Source organism: Triturus cristatus, chromosome 8, assembly GCF_964204655.1.
Source record: "Triturus cristatus chromosome 8, aTriCri1.1, whole genome shotgun sequence".
Taxonomy (NCBI): Eukaryota; Metazoa; Chordata; class Amphibia; order Caudata; family Salamandridae; genus Triturus; species Triturus cristatus.
Window position 1 is genome coordinate 1,663,852,597 of NC_140591.1, and position 17,941 is coordinate 1,663,870,537.

The 17,941-nt window shown below is 44.6% G+C and overlaps 1 protein-coding gene across 1 annotated transcript in view; it reads right to left on the reverse strand.

Moving 5' to 3' along the window:
• The window catches only part of LOC146808516 (extracellular calcium-sensing receptor-like), a 41,656-nt gene that overhangs the window by 21,750 nt on the left and 1,965 nt on the right, over positions 1-17,941 (reverse strand). Inside the window, exons 2-3 of the mRNA XM_085623971.1 lie at positions 5,041-5,883; positions 3,711-3,938 (exon numbers count right to left, since the gene is read on the reverse strand). Coding sequence (XP_085480097.1) covers positions 3,711-3,938; positions 5,041-5,883 — 1,071 coding nt within the window. The remainder of the gene's footprint in view (positions 1-3,710; positions 3,939-5,040; positions 5,884-17,941) is intronic.

Sequence of the window (17,941 nt, forward strand, 5' to 3'; positions counted from 1 at the left end):
TGAAAGCATGTGTTACATTTTGGGATTGCAGAGTTAAGCCACACTTGGTGGACTCTGTTTGAACCGCTTGTGCCTTGGCTGCTTGGTGCTGACTAGCCCAGGCGCTCAGCCAAGCGCTGAGCATGGTGTCTTAAAAAGCACTCCCTGCAAACACGGTTAACACTTCTTCCTCTTAGGTCCATGCAGGGCCTCTGTAAGTGCTGACACCGATGTAACTGAAACCTGAGCTTCAAGTACATCTGCATCTCAATCTGCACACTCTGCAACATGGCACTCCCTTCCCCCACACCCGGGCATGGAACAGGAATTCATGAAGTTCCGATGGAGACTATTCAGCCTCTTGTATACCATGCTTGCTCTTCGACTAGGACCACCAATCAAACAGTTAACCAGCAGTATTTGGGCATGGATCTGAAATGATCACTCAAACCTGCCTGAACTTTTTCTCTTTCCCTTCCTATGTCCACCACACAAAAAGTCTCCAATCCCACAGAATGAAGTTTTATTAATCCCTGCACCATTTTAAAGGATCGACAAACATATAATATAGAAATAATACAGTTTAGCATAAAATAAAAGCTTAATTGCTTGATATTAATAGAGATTCAGACTTACGTGGCTTGGTTTGGGGGATAAGATTACATTTGGTTGGATTGGATTCAATTTGTTTGTTGTCTGGATTGGATTGGTTTGTTGTTTTGGACCGGACTTGATTGGATTGTCTTGTTGGCTTTGGAAAGTTTCTAAATCATATTTGTTTGAATTGGGTTGGCCTGGTTTATTTTAAAAATGGATTGGGTTTTAGTGAGTGGATTAGATTGGACTGGTTTGGAATGAAGTGAATTGATATATTATGGAGTTGAGTAGATTGTTGTGTTGGTTTGTATTGAATCAGATTGGATTGGATTTCGCTTATGTGTTGGTTTGTGTTGGATTGGAGTTGTTTGTGGGTTTGTTTTGGATTAGTTCATATTCGATTTGATTGGTTTGTTGGTTAGGATTGAATTGATTGGCATGTTGGTTTGGAATCAATCAGATTTGTTTGTTTTTATTTAGATTGGGCAGAATTACATTGCATTATATTGGGTTGGAAATGGTTTATTTGGATTGCACTGGATTGTGTTGGACATTGCTTTGGATTCAATAGGTTTCATTTCGACTGTAATGGAATGGGTTAGTTTGGATGGGATTGGTTTGTTTGTTTGTTTAGATTAGATCACATAGGAGTGGATTGGTTTGAATGGTATTGGATTGGTTCACTGGTTTGAATAAATTGGATTGGATAGCACTGAATTTGGCCTCATTGGATTAAATGACACTGGGTTGGATTTGTTCAGACTGTATTTACTTGGATTTTATTTGTAGGTTTTCGGGTTTTGTTTTTATTTGATTGCACTTTATTGGAATGGAGTTGATTTATTGACTGGGTTGGGTGAGATTGGATTGGGTTGGTTTGGGTTGAATTGGAATCGGAGTACATTGGTTTATTTGAATATGCAACATACTAACATAGAACAGATTGTATAATGAAACCATAAATGCATTGTTAAATTACCAGATGTGCCTCGTACCCTTGCCATTTGAGCCATGCTACGTCTTGTCGAATTGAAATACTTACCTTGCGCTTACTACACACGTCTGTGGAAATCCCACAAAATTCTGGACCCAGCCTGCACTAGATAGCTTGTGGACACAGGTGACTTCTACCATATGGTAGGAGGGTGCCCATTATTCAGAAATATTGGCTGACCATATTTGCGACTTTGTTGGACGTTTTGGACAAGAATCTTGAGGCCTCACCCAAAGTCGCTTTGCTCGGCCTGGTGGATAAGATGAGAGGCATGTGTTATCGCTTGTACCTTCCTGGTAAAACTGTGTGTTTATTGGACAACATAAACATCAGGATGGTGCCAGGCTGAATCCAAACACACTCTCAGGATATGTTAGCCTATGGTCCTGCTACCTCACAGTGCACTATTGACACCCCAAACCCAATCAGATCACTGATGTATTATGCAACATGACAACCCTGACTCCCCAAGGAAATTTTAGTAACAGATCTAAAACCCTTTCGCTCAGTCACTTATGCACACCCAAAGAAGTACACAAGGGACACACAGCAAGGCATTTAATTATTTGATTGAAGCATTGTGTTTCTTGCATAATGTACTTGTGCTGCGATAATCATTAGAAGGAAACAGAATAGAGTAATTAGCATTATGAGAATGGTGAAAAAGATTAACAATTCCACCATTGTGCAATAAGAGTGTACATATGCTGGCATGTAAGTATTGTGCTATGGTGTACTCCTACCTAGTGCTTCCTAACCTAGTTTTGCCTAGGGTGGGTGATCTGCCAAATCCCTGTCGGTTGATCTAACTCCCCATTACCTGGGGCTAAATGTCAGTGGGCTACCTGTCTTGGTGTAGAGTCGGACTGCATCTCTCACACGAGGTAAGAGGAATCCGCTGAGCTGGAATTCTGGCATGGACCATTGTCACACTGTCAGCCAAGTGCTCCTTTAACCTAAACAAGTAAGTGGTTCTGTATATATTTATACACAGAACCACTTCCTTGCTCCTTGTTAAGGAACAGTACCCATGTGGCCATGTCTGAGTCTCAGTTAGGCCGCAATTGTGTACTCTAAAATTATAGTTCTGTTGCCTAATGGACAATAATAACACTGTCATTTTTGGAGTGAACTTTATCCCTTGTACTGAATTTTCAAGGTGTCGTGATAGTAGGCCTACGATGTGGAAATGTAGGCAATGCAGTTTCACAGAATATTATTCTACACAGATACGCAAGCTATGTATGTCAAAAGTCATAAGTCATTGTGCAAGAAAGAAGCCAACTTAAGAAACATGAACATGTAAAATGGTGGTGTTTCTACCTAGACCTATCCTAACCATGTGACAGGGGGCAGAGCCTTAGTGGGACTGGGCACACTACTAGCAAAAAGAGAAGTGGATAAATATTGGAGGTGACCAGATGCCCCGCCACTGAGTGAATGAAGTTTGGGCATGGACCATTCATCAAAGTTGGAGAAAAAATTTACTCAGCCCGGAAGTGCCCCAGGAAACACCAGAAGATGTGGGGTAAATGGTGGGCATACTATGGGTTAGGCACTGCAAATGTGTGAAATCCAGGGGGTGAGCACAGGGTAACTACAGGCGATCATTGATAATCTTTTAGGGATCCCCTGCGAGGGCCCTCAATGTGTGTGGTTGTTTCATAGCTATACCACAACTAATAAAGTGTTGTTATCAAAACAATTACCAGATGTGAGCTTTTATTTCAGTACTTGAGTGTGAGCAGAGGGCTGTCCACCAATGATACCAAAATGATTGCTTCATGCTTCAACCTCTGTGTAAAATGATATGCATGCATCATTTACTGCCCATTCAGGGCCTCAAAGGGGTGAGCGAATTAACTCCATAGACAGTGATCTTCAGCTGTGCCAGCTCCTTCTACAGTGCTTGGCAGCATAACTCTCAGACTTACAATAAGAGCATATCAATAATAAAAACCAGATTCTATAGGTTTCTTGAACACTGATTGCAAATGTGAGTTTAACCCCTCATATGCTCTTACAGGATGATGATCAACGTAGAAACCAGAGACTTGCCTTGCAGCTAGTTAGCAAGTGAAAACAACCCCGATGGCCCCAGTTTACTGCAATTACGTTTCACAGTATACTTCAGCCTCACCTGTGAGATTCCATCATGCCACAAGATGGCGCTCATGTTTATGATGACATCTTTGCCTTTTGGTGCCCCAGGGTCTAACTTGCCAACGTTAACTGGCTGGAAAAGGCCATCCTGAGATATCTGCACATTCAAGATATCATAGGTGACTGTGGCATCTCCATTTACATCAAAGGATATGTTCTCTCCACCTGCAGTCTTAAAGTGCACATTTCTTATATAATGGAGAACCTAAATGGGAGACACAAAACATAAGGTGAATCAAAAATAAATTCAGCTCCCTATATGTTGAACAGGTACTTCTTTCACATCCTGTTTCTACCTCTATTTCCCTTTCTCATCATATTTTCAGATTCACCCTTCTCCCACTTACCTCACTGTCGCTATGTTTGGATCATGGTGTAGAATACTTTTAGTATAGGATGACTAAGAGCACCTCAGTGGATGAGAAAGGGTGAGTGGCAAAATGACTGGTTGAGTGAGAGTGACTGGCTAGGAGTAAGTGAGAGTGAGTGAGTGACTGAAGAAGTGAATGATTTTCTAAGAGGGACAAACCTCTTGAACACTCATTCAGTCAGTATATCTCACTCGCTCACCACCACTTTCAAAGCTCTCCAGCTAACAACTAAACTGTGCTTGTTCGATCTTCAAGAGTGTGTGTAACTTTAATAATATAGTTGAAATACAGCTAACTGTTTCTGTCAGGAAACTAAACAAAAATATGTGCAAAAAACAAATACAATTAAATTGCAGCCAAAGGTTACCATATACTTATTTGCTCTGAAACACCCAGTGGCAAAATAATACCACATTGAACGTTTACCCATGGGTACAGTAGTTAGCTCTAAATGGAAAAATGCCATAACTCAATATGTCCAAAAACAAAGGTCACCCACTCAGTCTCTCAATCACCCAATCACCTATCTAGTCATTCACCCCCCAGAGATTCCACTCTGATTGCAGAGATTTCACCCCAAGTGTGAAAACTCTGCCCGAGTGCGGAAACTCTTCAGTTGTAAAGATACTACTCATAACTTACCTTTGTGATTACGGAAAAGTAGTAAATTTAGACTTTTGGTCTAAACTTAGACCAAAAGTCCATCTTTACCTTTGTGAATCAGGCCCGAGTGACTAGCTCACTCTTTCTTTCACTCTCATGCACTCAATCACTCTCTCATTTACTCAGCAGTCCCTTTAATTACTCACACAATTATATTTCCTATCATTTTCTCACTTTTCTGTGAGTGTCTTCTTATCCTGGCCTTTAACTAATTCTTTTATTTACTTTCTCAAGAGTTCATATTGTGCTGATCAATACTATGCATCTTTTTACCTGCCAAGGTCGAATGTTATTGATGTCTGCGCATGTTCCATGCATGAAAGGCCCTTGTCCAGGTGTGCAGGATATCAATGTGTCCAATGCATTTGCAAATGCATAAACTGCTAGGTAACTGTGGTATGTGTAGCTCAGATCATTTAGTTCAAATATAGATGCAGTTCTCTGATCCAATGAGTCTGTGAGGGAGCAAGACCCAATTCCTTTCTCATGCACCCCACTAGAATTGATGGCTTCCCTGCTGCTTGTGGGCCATTGACATTGGAAGGCTTGCTCCCAAAATTGTTTCAGAAACACATCATCAGGCGATGTGGTTGGATGGAGGCTAGACAGGAACTCTTCGAAGCCGGGCATGGGTCCTGTAGAAGGTACCAATCCTAGAGTCCCATTTAGAATTTTCCAAGCTTGGTTTGTGAACATTCCTGGAGTTATAGCAAATGATGCGGAGAATATCCAGACGTGCTCTGTTGCATTCTTAGAGTATAGGTGTTCCAACAGAAGCTTGACATGGACTTCTGCACTGTGGACAATGATCACCTTCACCGCACATGCTTGGATGGTTTTCACAACTTGGAGCACCTTCTCATAGGCGTACCGCAGATGAATTTGTAGCATGAATGCCACGCATCCACCACCTACCTCTATCCATCGCCTCACTTCTTGGCCCCCTAGCAATCCCAAGTCATCATCAGAAATGATCATTCCGACCCACGTCCAACCAAAGTGGTGAATCAGCCGGGACAGGGCCAGGTTCTGGAAGGTGTTACTTGGCACAGTGCGTAGGAAGGATGGGAACTGGACCTTGTCACTCAGGGTGGAGATGACAGAAGAATGGCTGACCTGGGAAACAAAAGAGTCATAAAATCATTACCAGATCAATTTACTTGTGAATTTGATCAGTGGTTACTGTGAAGGAATTGTCCACCATAGGGTTAGTTGTACCCAACTAGTATTAGATGAATCCCTAATTTAACAAACATATTGATGTAAGGTAGGTGTTTGCAAAGCAGAGGTTCTGCCTACTCCCAAACCAACAAAGTGTTAAACAAGAGAGCAAGTCCTTTTATACAGCTGTTTATACAGCTGTTTGACTATCTGCATCTCTGTCAGCTCATCCTTCTTTCTGTCAATTTGCCTGCCTACCTGCCTGAACTTCAACCTGTCTGTCTGACTCTCTACATATCAATCTGTCTGGTCATCTGTTTTATTAACTGTGAAGCTAATTGATCATGAATTAAGCCTTGTGCTACTCACCCTCCAATGGTGCATATACTATTTGGCTTTGGTGTTGTTAAGTATGTCCCTCTCTCAAAAGCAAGGGTCTGCTAATTGAACAATGGTGGTGGTAGCAAGGGGCTGAGAAAGGTGCGCTACATGTTCTTGGAACAGATTTATTCCAGGTGAGTATTGATCTCATCTGATGATTAGGTTCACTGTAGGTCAACGCCTTCTTAACCTGGGTGACTACGATCCCCATTCCAAGGCTATGACACTCCTATTGGTTGTACAGACTGGGGTTCGTGGTGTGCAGGCCCTTTTCTCCACCCCAGGTCAGGGAGGCTGCCGCTCTCCCTGGTAAATCCATGCAGAATGTTATGGCTGGGACCCCTCATTTACTAGGAGTGCACAAATGTGAAGTGTATGTGAATACAGACTCAGGGTCCCCCGTACATGTACAGACTCCAGCATGTGGGTTACTGTGGCTGATTGTACTACTGAATATTGACACAGCAAAACTGTGGTATAAGAATATCGAGAACAGAATATTGATGGACAAAATATCGAAATGTAGGGAAGTATAGATTTACTACCCCATATGCCACATCTATGCACCATGAAGATATATGCACCAGTAGGTGCATGTATGTAGAGTTAGGTATAGAACATCTAGACTTGTTTATCAATACATTTTTTTCCAATATTTTGTCCTTGATGTTCTGTCCCACCAGTTTTGAGGGATTGATATTCAGGGGGCATCCCTTGGTGACAGGCTGTGTCAATGTTGCTGGTAGCTGTCCACCCTTACGCTCCTGTTATGGACCTGAGCTGTTCCCTCCTCTGACCCCAACATGCATAGGCCATTAAAGAATGTTGTCTGTGTGCACCAATAAACCCTTCAACAGAGCAGGAAAGGACTCTATAGGCCCTATTCACAAATGTAATTATACATGTGTAAGGACTCAGGACATGGGCTCCTTACCTACACCTGCCAGAAAGGCCTGCAATGTCAGAGTCTTTATTGATGACAAACTGTGCTTCACCGACCAAGTCAAAGCAGTGACTTCTTCAGCCTTTCCTATGTAAAGAAAGCTCAGAAAGATACCTCCCTACATTCCGGTTCATCTCCAGAAAACTCTGATCACGTCCTTAGTATTGGCAAAACTTGATTAGTGCAATAGTCTTTATCTGAATGTTCACCAACATATCCTAAACAGACTGCAAATCTTGCTGAAAGCTGCAGCTAGACTTCTTATAAAGATCCCAAAATACTTTTCAGTATCAAAGTCAATTAGGACATGGCATTGGCTTCCGGTCAGGCAGAGGATCACTTTCAAATCGCCCTGTATTGTTTACAGAGCTCTTCAGGGCTCTGGCCCTGGATTCCCACAACACAGACTCAGATGGGGAACACCAGGCAGGACCTTACGCTCCACTCATGCTACACGTCTAGTGGTGCCAGAGTCAAGCGGGCAGCTTTGGGGAGGAAGGGGCTTGTTATTGTGGGCCTTGAAATGCTGGAATGCACTTGAGTTACTTGCCTTTCAGAAACTGCTGAAGACCTGGCTTTTTAACTCCTCTTAGACCTTAGCTTCCCTCCAGCTGAGTACTCATTGCCTGTTAAGCTAGTGCCAAGACACCTTCTGGTATTTGATTCGCTTCAGAAATTTCAATAACATGTCATGTGTATTTCTACTGCTGCACTGTTTCGCCATTTACAATTTTTGAGTGTAGATGCAGGAGGAGGCCTACTCACTAACTATAATTTGTAACACGCGCAAGATAGTACCATGGTAATACTACTTATGCACTGAAAAATGCTATTCACAGACCTATGTCTGGAGACCTCCATTTCTGCCTCTCCTGTCTTTTCTATGCAGAGATCTCCAGCAATGTGGCAGAGATTACCGCACATGTGAGAATATGATTTGGATGTAAACGTTGGAGGGACTGGGAAAAGGGCTGTTAAAAACAAATACCCATTAATAAGGAAACTGTTTGCTATTCACAAACTACGCTTCTAGAGTAGCCACAGCCCAAGGTGACAAACAGGTATAAAAGTCCTGCAGCCAGAATTGTAATAAGTGAAGCACCACAAATAGATCAGTAACAAAAAATACAGGCAAAGGCCTGAATTAAGAAAGATGATAGATAGATAGATAGATAGATAGATAGATAGATAGATAGATAGATAGATAGATAGATAGATAGATAGATAGATAGATAGATAGATAGATAGATAGATAGATAGATAGATAGATAGATAGATAGATAGAAAACACTCATACACAAATAACAATTAAATATATGCAATATTAAACAATAATAGTTTACTTTTTTAATAAAATTAATTACATTGGATTCTCGCATTATATATCGAAAACAAGTTATATTAATAAAACACAACTTGTAATTACATGCACTAACGTGATATAACATTTATTGGATATAACATTGTATTGTATTAGTTCTAAGTTAAAATAATTACTTTAAATTACTGGGGACTAATAAAATTGGAGCGAGGAATTGTTAATGTAATAGGAAGCCATCCATGTATAACATTCAGAGCATGTGACCCAAAGGGCAAATTGGTGCACAGTCACTTTTGCCTCAAGACAAGAATTGGATGATCCACCCTGGCTATTGGAGAAGTAAATAATGTAAAGCTTGCAAAACGGCCATAAACATGCAGGAATTTGTCAAAGGCAATGGACAGAAATGGAGTATTAAACAACATCTAATAGTAAATGTGGAATGTATGTGGTAGAATGTCCATGCAAACTAAAATGTGTTGGAAGCACACCCTGTGAAACTAGAAAACAAGTTTTAAAACACATCAGAGCAGCACCCAACAAAGACAGAAGTAATGCTGTGACCAAACATATGGAGAGAGAACATCAATGTAACAGGGAACAACTAAGATTTTATGCAATTGACCAGATGGAAAAATCTGATAAAGGCGGAAATAGGAAAAAAATATCCGCCCAAAAAAAGTCACAAAGCCTTATGCTACTTCTCACCCTAACACCAACATGATTGAATTCCTAACATATCGTGTTATTCCACATCACAATATAGAACAGATTGCATCAAAATGAAAAAGGTCCACATGATCAATAAAAAGGTGAAAAAAACAGAAAGAGTTTATGAATAAAATCCAAGAGAATGCTGAAGAAATAATCTCACAGGAGTCTATCATAAACTAAAAGTTCTCCCTTCAATCCCGCTGCACAGGACGCACCCGGGCGAAGCCCGGGCCAAGGACGGGTCCATCCAGCACCCGTCAGTGCCAGGAAGAGGCAGGGCAGTGCCACCCCCTTGGCTCTGTGGTTAGACAGTGCTCGGTGCCCCCAGAAGGACCTTGTCAGGTATATTTTCATCTTGCCCCACCCATACTTTCCAATTGTAGCTCTCTGGTGTGGCCTTTGCTTCCACATTCTCACTGCTTAAGGCCTAGGATTGAGGGGCGAGTGTGGCCCCCCTGATTTCGGCTATTGGGATCACAACAATTATTATTTTATTTGACCTAAGTCAGTATTTTATTTGTCCGCACTTCAGCCTGCCTTTGTGCCACCATCATTGAGGGGGACTGTGGTTTCTGCTTTTAAAGTTAACGTAGCGGGACTGGGCTCTATCAAGTACCTTCAAGAGTGCATGCTCCCAGCAACGTTGGATGCCAGACTCTTGAAGCTTAAATCACATTTATATTTCCTATTTTTAAGGAAATCCCACTTAGCTGACATTTTATCATTTTGTTTTTATTCTTGCCAATGTCCTTTCTGTCTAATGAGGGAGAACCAAGTGGTCCCTCTCTCTCATTGTTGGTTTCCCACTGTCAGTTTGTACAACTATTTACTATAGGGAAGCGTCTGGCACCTTGTCTGCCCCCATCCATCCCCCCGATGAAGTGCACCTCCATTGTTCAGATGTTGGAGAGGGCGGTGGGGGGCTTAAGCATGGGTATACAGAGAGGAGGCTGGTCTTACGTTTGTGGAACAACCCACCGTCCATGGAGGAAGCATCTCAGGAAGTTTTGTCTAGCCCCCCAGCTTCCTGATCTAATATTGGTTTTTCACAGGTGGGAAGGGCTGCTAGTGCCCATACTGGAGGGTATGGTGATTCCCAAGGACAAAAAACTGAAGAGGACCCAGCGGTGTGGAACTTCTGATGCAGACAGTCAGGCAAACTAAAAGGCAGATAATGCTTCATCACCAGCATGAGGGAATCCTGCAGCTCAGTACCTGGAGCCTTCATACATAGGCTCCTCTATACCTTTACTTGTCTCTGGTTGGAAAGAATTATCTATAGATGATTGCAACACTACATTTAGGGTTTTGATTCAGACTAGGCTCCCTCCAAATCTAGCCCGCTTGGGAGCCCATGAAACTCAGTTTAGGTCCTTTGAGGCACAACAATCTTTGCCTCAGCACAACCCCTCAAGGGTTAATACATTCAGAACTAAACAACACAATTCCTCCAATGAGCCATATTTAATGGCGGCATGGGTGCGTAGAGATGCCCTCACCTAGTTCATCATCTGCATCTGATTATCCAAACATGGTGGGAGGTTCTGCGGACAATGCAGCTAATCCTGTTTTGTTCCAAATCAGTCCATTATAAATCTTCACCCTGCTGTGCGTCCTTATGTTGTGGTCTACACTGGTTTTCAAACCTATGGAATCATTGTGAAAAGTCATATGGGGAGCTGCTTGATAAGGTACAGGATTGGTTAGCACGATAGAGAGATTTTCACTTTGGTCTTTCGGGTGGATTCCTGTTCACCTGAAGGATTGGCTGGATTGGACCAGGCTCTATTACTTCTCAAGGGATTGTGGTATCATTCATTTTAGATCACCATCTGTGCAATGGGCTGTACTGCTCAGGAACCCAAGTAGCTCAATTTCTGCGAGCTCTAGAGTCCCTGTTCCTCTCGGGTCTTTCTATAATTTACAGTTGTTACGTGTACACCCCCAGAAATCTCAGCTCCTGGTAACATGTGAGGGGAGTATTGAGGATTCTCCACAACCTCCCCCAAGTTGATTGATTGATTGATTGATTGATTGATAAGGGATTTGTATTGCGCTACTTTGCCCAAGGGCGTCAAGGAGCAGAAGATGGAAAAACAATCAGTCAAGTAGCAGGAAAGAAACATTAGGGATAGGCCTCAGAGAAGAGCAGAGTTTTAAGTGCTCGACGAAACAAAATAGGGGATTCCTGATTCCTAAGGTCAAGGGGAAGCTCATTCCAAAGTCTGGGGGCAAGGGCGAAAAAGGCCCTGCCTCCCCACCTTGCCTTCACAACCCGGGGGACGGTTAACAACTTTTGACTAGTGGATCGCAGAGCCCTGCCTGGGGTGTAGTAGGACAAGAGAGACCTGATGCCCTCGGCCCCTGCGCCATGCAGAGCCCGATGAACAAGGATCAGGGTTTTGAATTTTATCCTGGCATACACCGGTAGCCAGTGGAGATGTTTCCTGATCGTGGTTCCCGAGGAACGCCTAGGGGCATTAACAACGAACCTTGCTGCCGCGTTCTGAACCACTTGCAACCGGTGGACCAGTTTGTTGTTCATCCCGAGGTAGAGGGCATTACAATAGTCCAGGTGCGAAGATAAAAGAGCAACCGAGACTAGTTTCCGGGCGTCAGGCGTGAGGTAGTGGGTGAGCTTTCTCAACACCCTTAAAACCCCACAGCAGGTGGAAACATTCCTATTTACCTTTTTGTCAAAGGAAAGAGAAGTGTCAAAAAGGACTCCCAGGTTACGGGCAGCCAGGGAGGGCTGGGGGCAGATTCCCAGAGTCGATGGCCACCAGTCGGCTGACCACACCTTGTTATTACTCCCGAACACCAGAATCTCAGTTTTTTCCCCATTCAGTTTTAGGAAGCTAGATGTCATCCAGCCTGCCACGGCCTCCATACAGTTCCTAAAATTTAGGGCTGTAGATCCAATGAATTGAGACAGGGAGACCATAATTTGGGTGTCATCGGCGTACGAGAGTACTTCCAGACCAAAAGATCTAACAAGCCTAGCAAGTGGGGCCACATAAACGTTGAAAAGAGTCGGGCTCAGGGAAGAGCCCTGTGGAACCCCACAATGCAAAGGCTTAGCAGTGGAGAGGAAGTCACCCAATTTGACCCTTTGCTCCCTGTTACTGAGGAAGGAGGTAAGCAGGCTGAGGGCCAGACCTTCCACCCTCATATCACTGAGACGGGAGGCCAAGATGGAGGGGGACAGGGTGTCAAAAGCCGCGGTGAGGTCGAGCAGGATCAGCAGCGTAGTCTGACCCCTATCGACCTTGGCGCGGATGTTGTTAACCACCACCGTAAGGGCTGACTCAGTGCTGTGCTCCCTTCTGAAACCATGCTGAGATGGATCAAGCTGGCGGGTTTTATCCAGAAAGGAGCTAAGATGGAAATTCAGGTGGGCCTCCAACATCTTGGCCGGGGCAGGAAGCAGAAAAATGGGGCGAAAGTTTTTTAAGGCCTCAGGGTCCAGGGTGGTCTTCTTCAGAAGGGGCTTTACAATGGCTGTTTTCCAGGAGGAAGGAAAAGTCTCACTGGATATGGCCCTATTCATGACTGCCAGCATGGGGGGCATTAAGGTAGCCTTACAAGTTTTTAAGATTTTAAGCGGGCAGGGGTCAAGAGGCGAACCTGACTTGAGGGAGTCCAAGAGTCTCTCTAGGTCCAGGGCTGTAAGAGGAGGAAAGCTGGAATAAGTTTCCGCAGGGGGAACAGTATTCCCCAAAACCGAGGGGAAAGGCCGTGTAAGATTATCTGCCTGGAGGGCTGTATGAATATTTAAAATTTTAGTGTGAAAAAAGGAGGAGATTTGATCACAGAGTTCTTGTGAGGGGACTATAGGGTCAGGGTGATGAATAAGAGATAAGGTGTCCACAATTTTAAACAAGTCTCCGGGGGAGGTAAGAGAGGAGGTGAGGTTGGAGAAATAAGATTGTTTTTCGTCCAGCACCGCCGCTTTGTAGATTTTAAGAAGCTTTCTATGTTTGGTCCGACCTTCGGCATCGGGCTGGGATCTCCAAAGCCTTTCTTGCCTCCTGCATACCTGCCTCTGAGTTCTAAGGGAGTCAGAATACCAAGGGGCCGTAGGACGTTTCCTAGCACAGTATACTGATTTAATGGGGGCCAGGGAGTCCACTGCCTTCGCGATGGTATTCGCAAGTTCCCGTGCTGATGAGTCGATGTCCTGTGAGGGAAAAGACTCAAAATTAGCAATAAAGGGGCCCAGGGATTGGTCAGTCAGGCTCCGGAAATTTCTCTTCTGCACCCAGCAGTTCGTGTCTTTTCTGAGAGCAAAAGAGGTACAGTAAGAGAATTTCATGGAGACTGCATGGTGATCAGTCCAGGAGAGAGGAAGAAGTGGACCCACCTCTAACCTAGAGTCATTCGTAAACACCCCATCCAATGTGTGACCGGCAATGTGAATGGGGTAAGAAACTTTTTGAAGTAGATTAAAAGAGGCCAATGGATCCACAAGAGATGACGTATCACTGGAATTACTATTTTCCAGGTGGAAATTAAAATCCCCAAGAATAGTAAGGGAGGTCCTGTTAAGAAAAGGCTCTATAGCTTCCAAAAGATCGGAACAAAACGAGGATCTGGGGCCTGGAGGTCTATAGATAAGAATCCCTGAAAATTTTTCTGAGGGAGATGAACTGAGAGAGAAAAACATAGCCTGAAAAGTATTATGAGGAGAGGGAAGAGACTCCATACGGCAGGTAAAAGCAGTCTTATATATAATGCCAATTCCGCCCCCTTTTCGGCCCTCTCTGTCCTGTCTTACCATAGTGTAGCCATCAGGGAGAGCATTAAGCAAATCAGGGTGAGCTGAGTCCGAACCCCACGTTTCCGTTACGAAGACCCAAGAGGGTTTTCTTTGGCATACGAAGTCTCTAAAGGCTATATTATTTTTGACCAGGGAATGGGCATTAATAAGGTAACCTGATTCTTTCGGGGGGGGGGGCTCTTGTATCCCTGATTTCAAGCGAGTGTTAGTGTCTGGAACCTGGATGGCTTGCCCCGACTCTTTCAGACATCTACAATGCACACCACGACACAAGTGTACAGGAGTGCACTTGTGATGACATTTTAACATAGGAGGTCTGAGAGAGGTGAGAAAGTTTTTTGAGTACCTTCGGATACAGGATGGGGAGCGAGGACGCCGGGCAGCATCCCTAGCGCTTCCTTCGCGCTGACGAGCGCAGACGGGCAGGACTCTGGCATGACTCCGGCCTGAGTCCGGCCCGTCCGCAATGCGCGTTCGCTGCGCGGAGGGGACGTCATCCCCTTAAGTAGAAGACTAGAGCGCGTCCGCGCGCTCCAATACCCCCAAAATGGCCGCCAAAAACCTGTGTCGCCTCTCCGGGAGCGAGCTCTCAGCGTCGATGCTCAGCTGAGAGCCGCCCGAGAGCGACTGGTCGCGGGAGCAATGAGGCACCTTCCAAGGTAGGACGGACTACAAATGAGGGCTCTGTGGGGAATGCGAGCGCCAAGCACAATGCACAAAGCTGCTACAAAGCTTTTAAACAGGGCACAAGGTTAAAATCCTGTTAAAACAGGTAACACAAAAATTACAATTTTAAAAAGTTTTCAGGGCAAGAGTGCGAGAGAGAACCTCCCGGCTTGTCGCCTCAGGAGGTGAAAAAATGACTGACTGACGCGCTGCCGTGTCAAGGACCCCTTAAGTAGAAGACTAGAGCGCGTCCGCGCGCTCCAATACCCCCAAAATGGCTGCCAAAAACCTGTGTCGCCTCTCTGGGAGCGAGCTCTCAGCGTCGATGCTCAGCTGAGAGCCGCCCGAGAGCGACTGGTAGCGGGAGCAATGAGGCACCTTCCAAGGTAGGACGGACTACAAATGAGGGCTCTGTGGGGAATGCGAGCGCCAAGCACAATGCACAAAGCTGCTACAAAACTTTTAAACAGGGCACAAGGTTAAAATCCTGTCAAAACAGGTAACACAAAAATTTAAATTTTTAAAAGTTTTCAGGGCAAGAGTGCGAGAGAGAACCTCCCGGCTTGTCACCTCAGTAGGTGAAGAAACGACAAGTAGCCCGTTTACTGATGAAAGTAGGGGGGCTATAACCATGGAGAAGGCGTTTGACTCAGGGGTGGCATGGTCTGGCTATTCTTTCTCACTTGTAAACTGGAATGTGGCAGGTTTAAAAGATAAGATCTTTAACCCAGATTGGCTAGCTTTTATTGATACATTTTATTTTGTTGTCATACAGGAAACCTGGGGTGTTGCATCAATCTCATGCAGGGGCTTCTCCTGTTACTCCTGCTCTGCTTTAGCCTCTTCTGACGGGATAAATCGGGGCGGACTCCCGATATGGGTCAAAATCAATCTGAGGGCAGACGTGTCAGTTACTGGCACAGTCAGCCCTGCATGTGAGGCAAATGATTCTCATCAAGGATAGCCAGGGCTCCTTCTATTTTTATCTGGTAAATTCCTATAATAATGATTTCACTAACTCTTTTTGCTCTTTAGTTGAGGAGGTGTTCTGTTTCACTATGAGTTTGAAGCCTATTCGGTTTGGTACCACACTTCAAGCTTGACGTTTGTTATGTGGTGATTTTAATGCTAAACTCAGGGATTTGCCAAATGAGTTGGGCTTTTTGGGCTCAGAAGCAGAAGCAGTACCATTGGACAATAGAGAGTGAAATCTGAGGAAATGTAGTCTCCTACAACCTTGTAGACGTAATCAATTGTTTTTCAAGGCGAAGTGTAAAGCAAATCCACCTATGGGGGATGGGAGTGGGTGTCTGTTATTGACTCGATCTTTGCTCCCAGGCATCTCCAGCAGCTGTGTCAATCATAGAAACCCAATGAGGGGATCATGAGGCTCTTTCAATGGGAGGGGTTTTCCTCTTGGGTCGAAGACGCATTAGTCCACTGAGCCACCAGTAGGGGCTTTATCTCCCCTTACGTAAAGATTTAAAATCAACAGTGCATTCCCACAGCTACATATGGAGCGGGGCTTGGGGGTACCAGAATGTTTCCATCATACAGGTGGAAAAATGGGATTTGTAGGCGGCCTCTGAATCTTCCACCAACCAGCCCCCATTTTATCCTACACTTATCTTAATTTGGAATATATCTCAGATAGAATTAAAGTGGCTCCACTTCTGCTTTGGGCAAGCTTTCCGTCTAATACTGAAGCACATTTTAACAGAGAAGTCATTTTAGATTGCCTCAGTTTAGACAAGGATCTCCCAATTCCCTCGCAGAACTATGTCAGTAAGTCTTTTACTGATATTGGTCTCCCCAAAACGTTTACTGCCCCTACCCCTATAAGTAAGCATGATAAGTGGCTGGTAAAGTCCCGCCATGAAGAGTTCAGTTTCTCCCACAGAATCGAGTGGGCTTTTAGTAAGCACTTCATCCGTTATTATTTTACCTTGTTTGCTACAGGAGAACTGGCATTTTACCTTACTCTGGAGCATTCTCTGTGGGAGAGGTCCCTTCTTTTTAGATTCAGGGCAGGAACTGTGTGTTGTCTTCTGTGCTTTTATTAGAGGAGTACTTTAATCTGGTTAATTAGTAAGTGCTACCTCTTTGGATAAATGTCTGCATAAAAGACCAAGGGATAATGTGTCTAGAGACCTTGGGTTCATGTAATTTTGGAAATGTGATTGTTCCTTGAGCATCTTCATCCACAAATCTGTGATAACATCAATCCTCATCAAGAGAAGACGATCAAGAATACAAAGAGGTGAATCTCCGCCAAACAGGGGTACTTCCCCTTAACTAAATGAAATAAGAACGTTGTTGATGAAGATGTCCTTGTATTCTTCTGCATCAGTAACGTGTCATCAAAATCGGTTGCAAACATGGTTGGGGCCTTTTGTTAAGCTGTCCAACAACATGGGAAAAGGGGAAATATCTTTTAATACTACTTATGACAACCAGGACGGGAGCCACGTGCCCCCCCTCCCTGGGCAGATTTAGGCCCCAGGGTCCCCATTCCCTGGGGCCCGGCCATAATTTAATAGGAGATGGGGCCACGTGTCCCCCCTCCTTTGTCCGATTCCAACACCGGATACCCCATTTCTTAGGGCCCAGCAGTCTCCCTGGGTGCTCTGGTCCCACCCAGGACACTCAGTGTGCATGTTGGGGAGCGCAGCTTCCTGCGTGCGAGAGCAATACTTTCACCTCTTACTCTGCTCGCATGTGTGTGGGCAGGGAAAGAGATGAAACCTCCTCTCTCAGTGGGCAGGAGCACTTTGACTGCACCTGCCCACTTGACAACTGGAATCAGATTGTTTGCATTTGCCTGGCAGGAGCTGTCGCAGGTCCTGCCAAGCAAAAGCAAACAGCTATCTCCTGAGGTGGGTGTTAGCAGGAGACGTCCCTGGGAGGGGGGTAGGGGGGGGGGGGGAATTGAGGTCCAGACAGCCATATATGGCCACACTTTGCCCTGGAGAGGTGGTGGTCCTCGGGGCTGGAGGCCACTTGGACCCCCTCTTTAATGTGTATTGTAGACCCGGGGAGGACTGCCCATGGAAAATAAGACAATGAGACACTGAATTATTTTGTTTCTTTTCAGATGCACGTGGTCACTATATGAAGTTTAAAGACTGGTAAAATGACCGCCCGTGAAAAAGGCTCATACTTCACAGTTGAAATGCATTGGGGATGAGGGTGCCCTGCCGCAGATCGT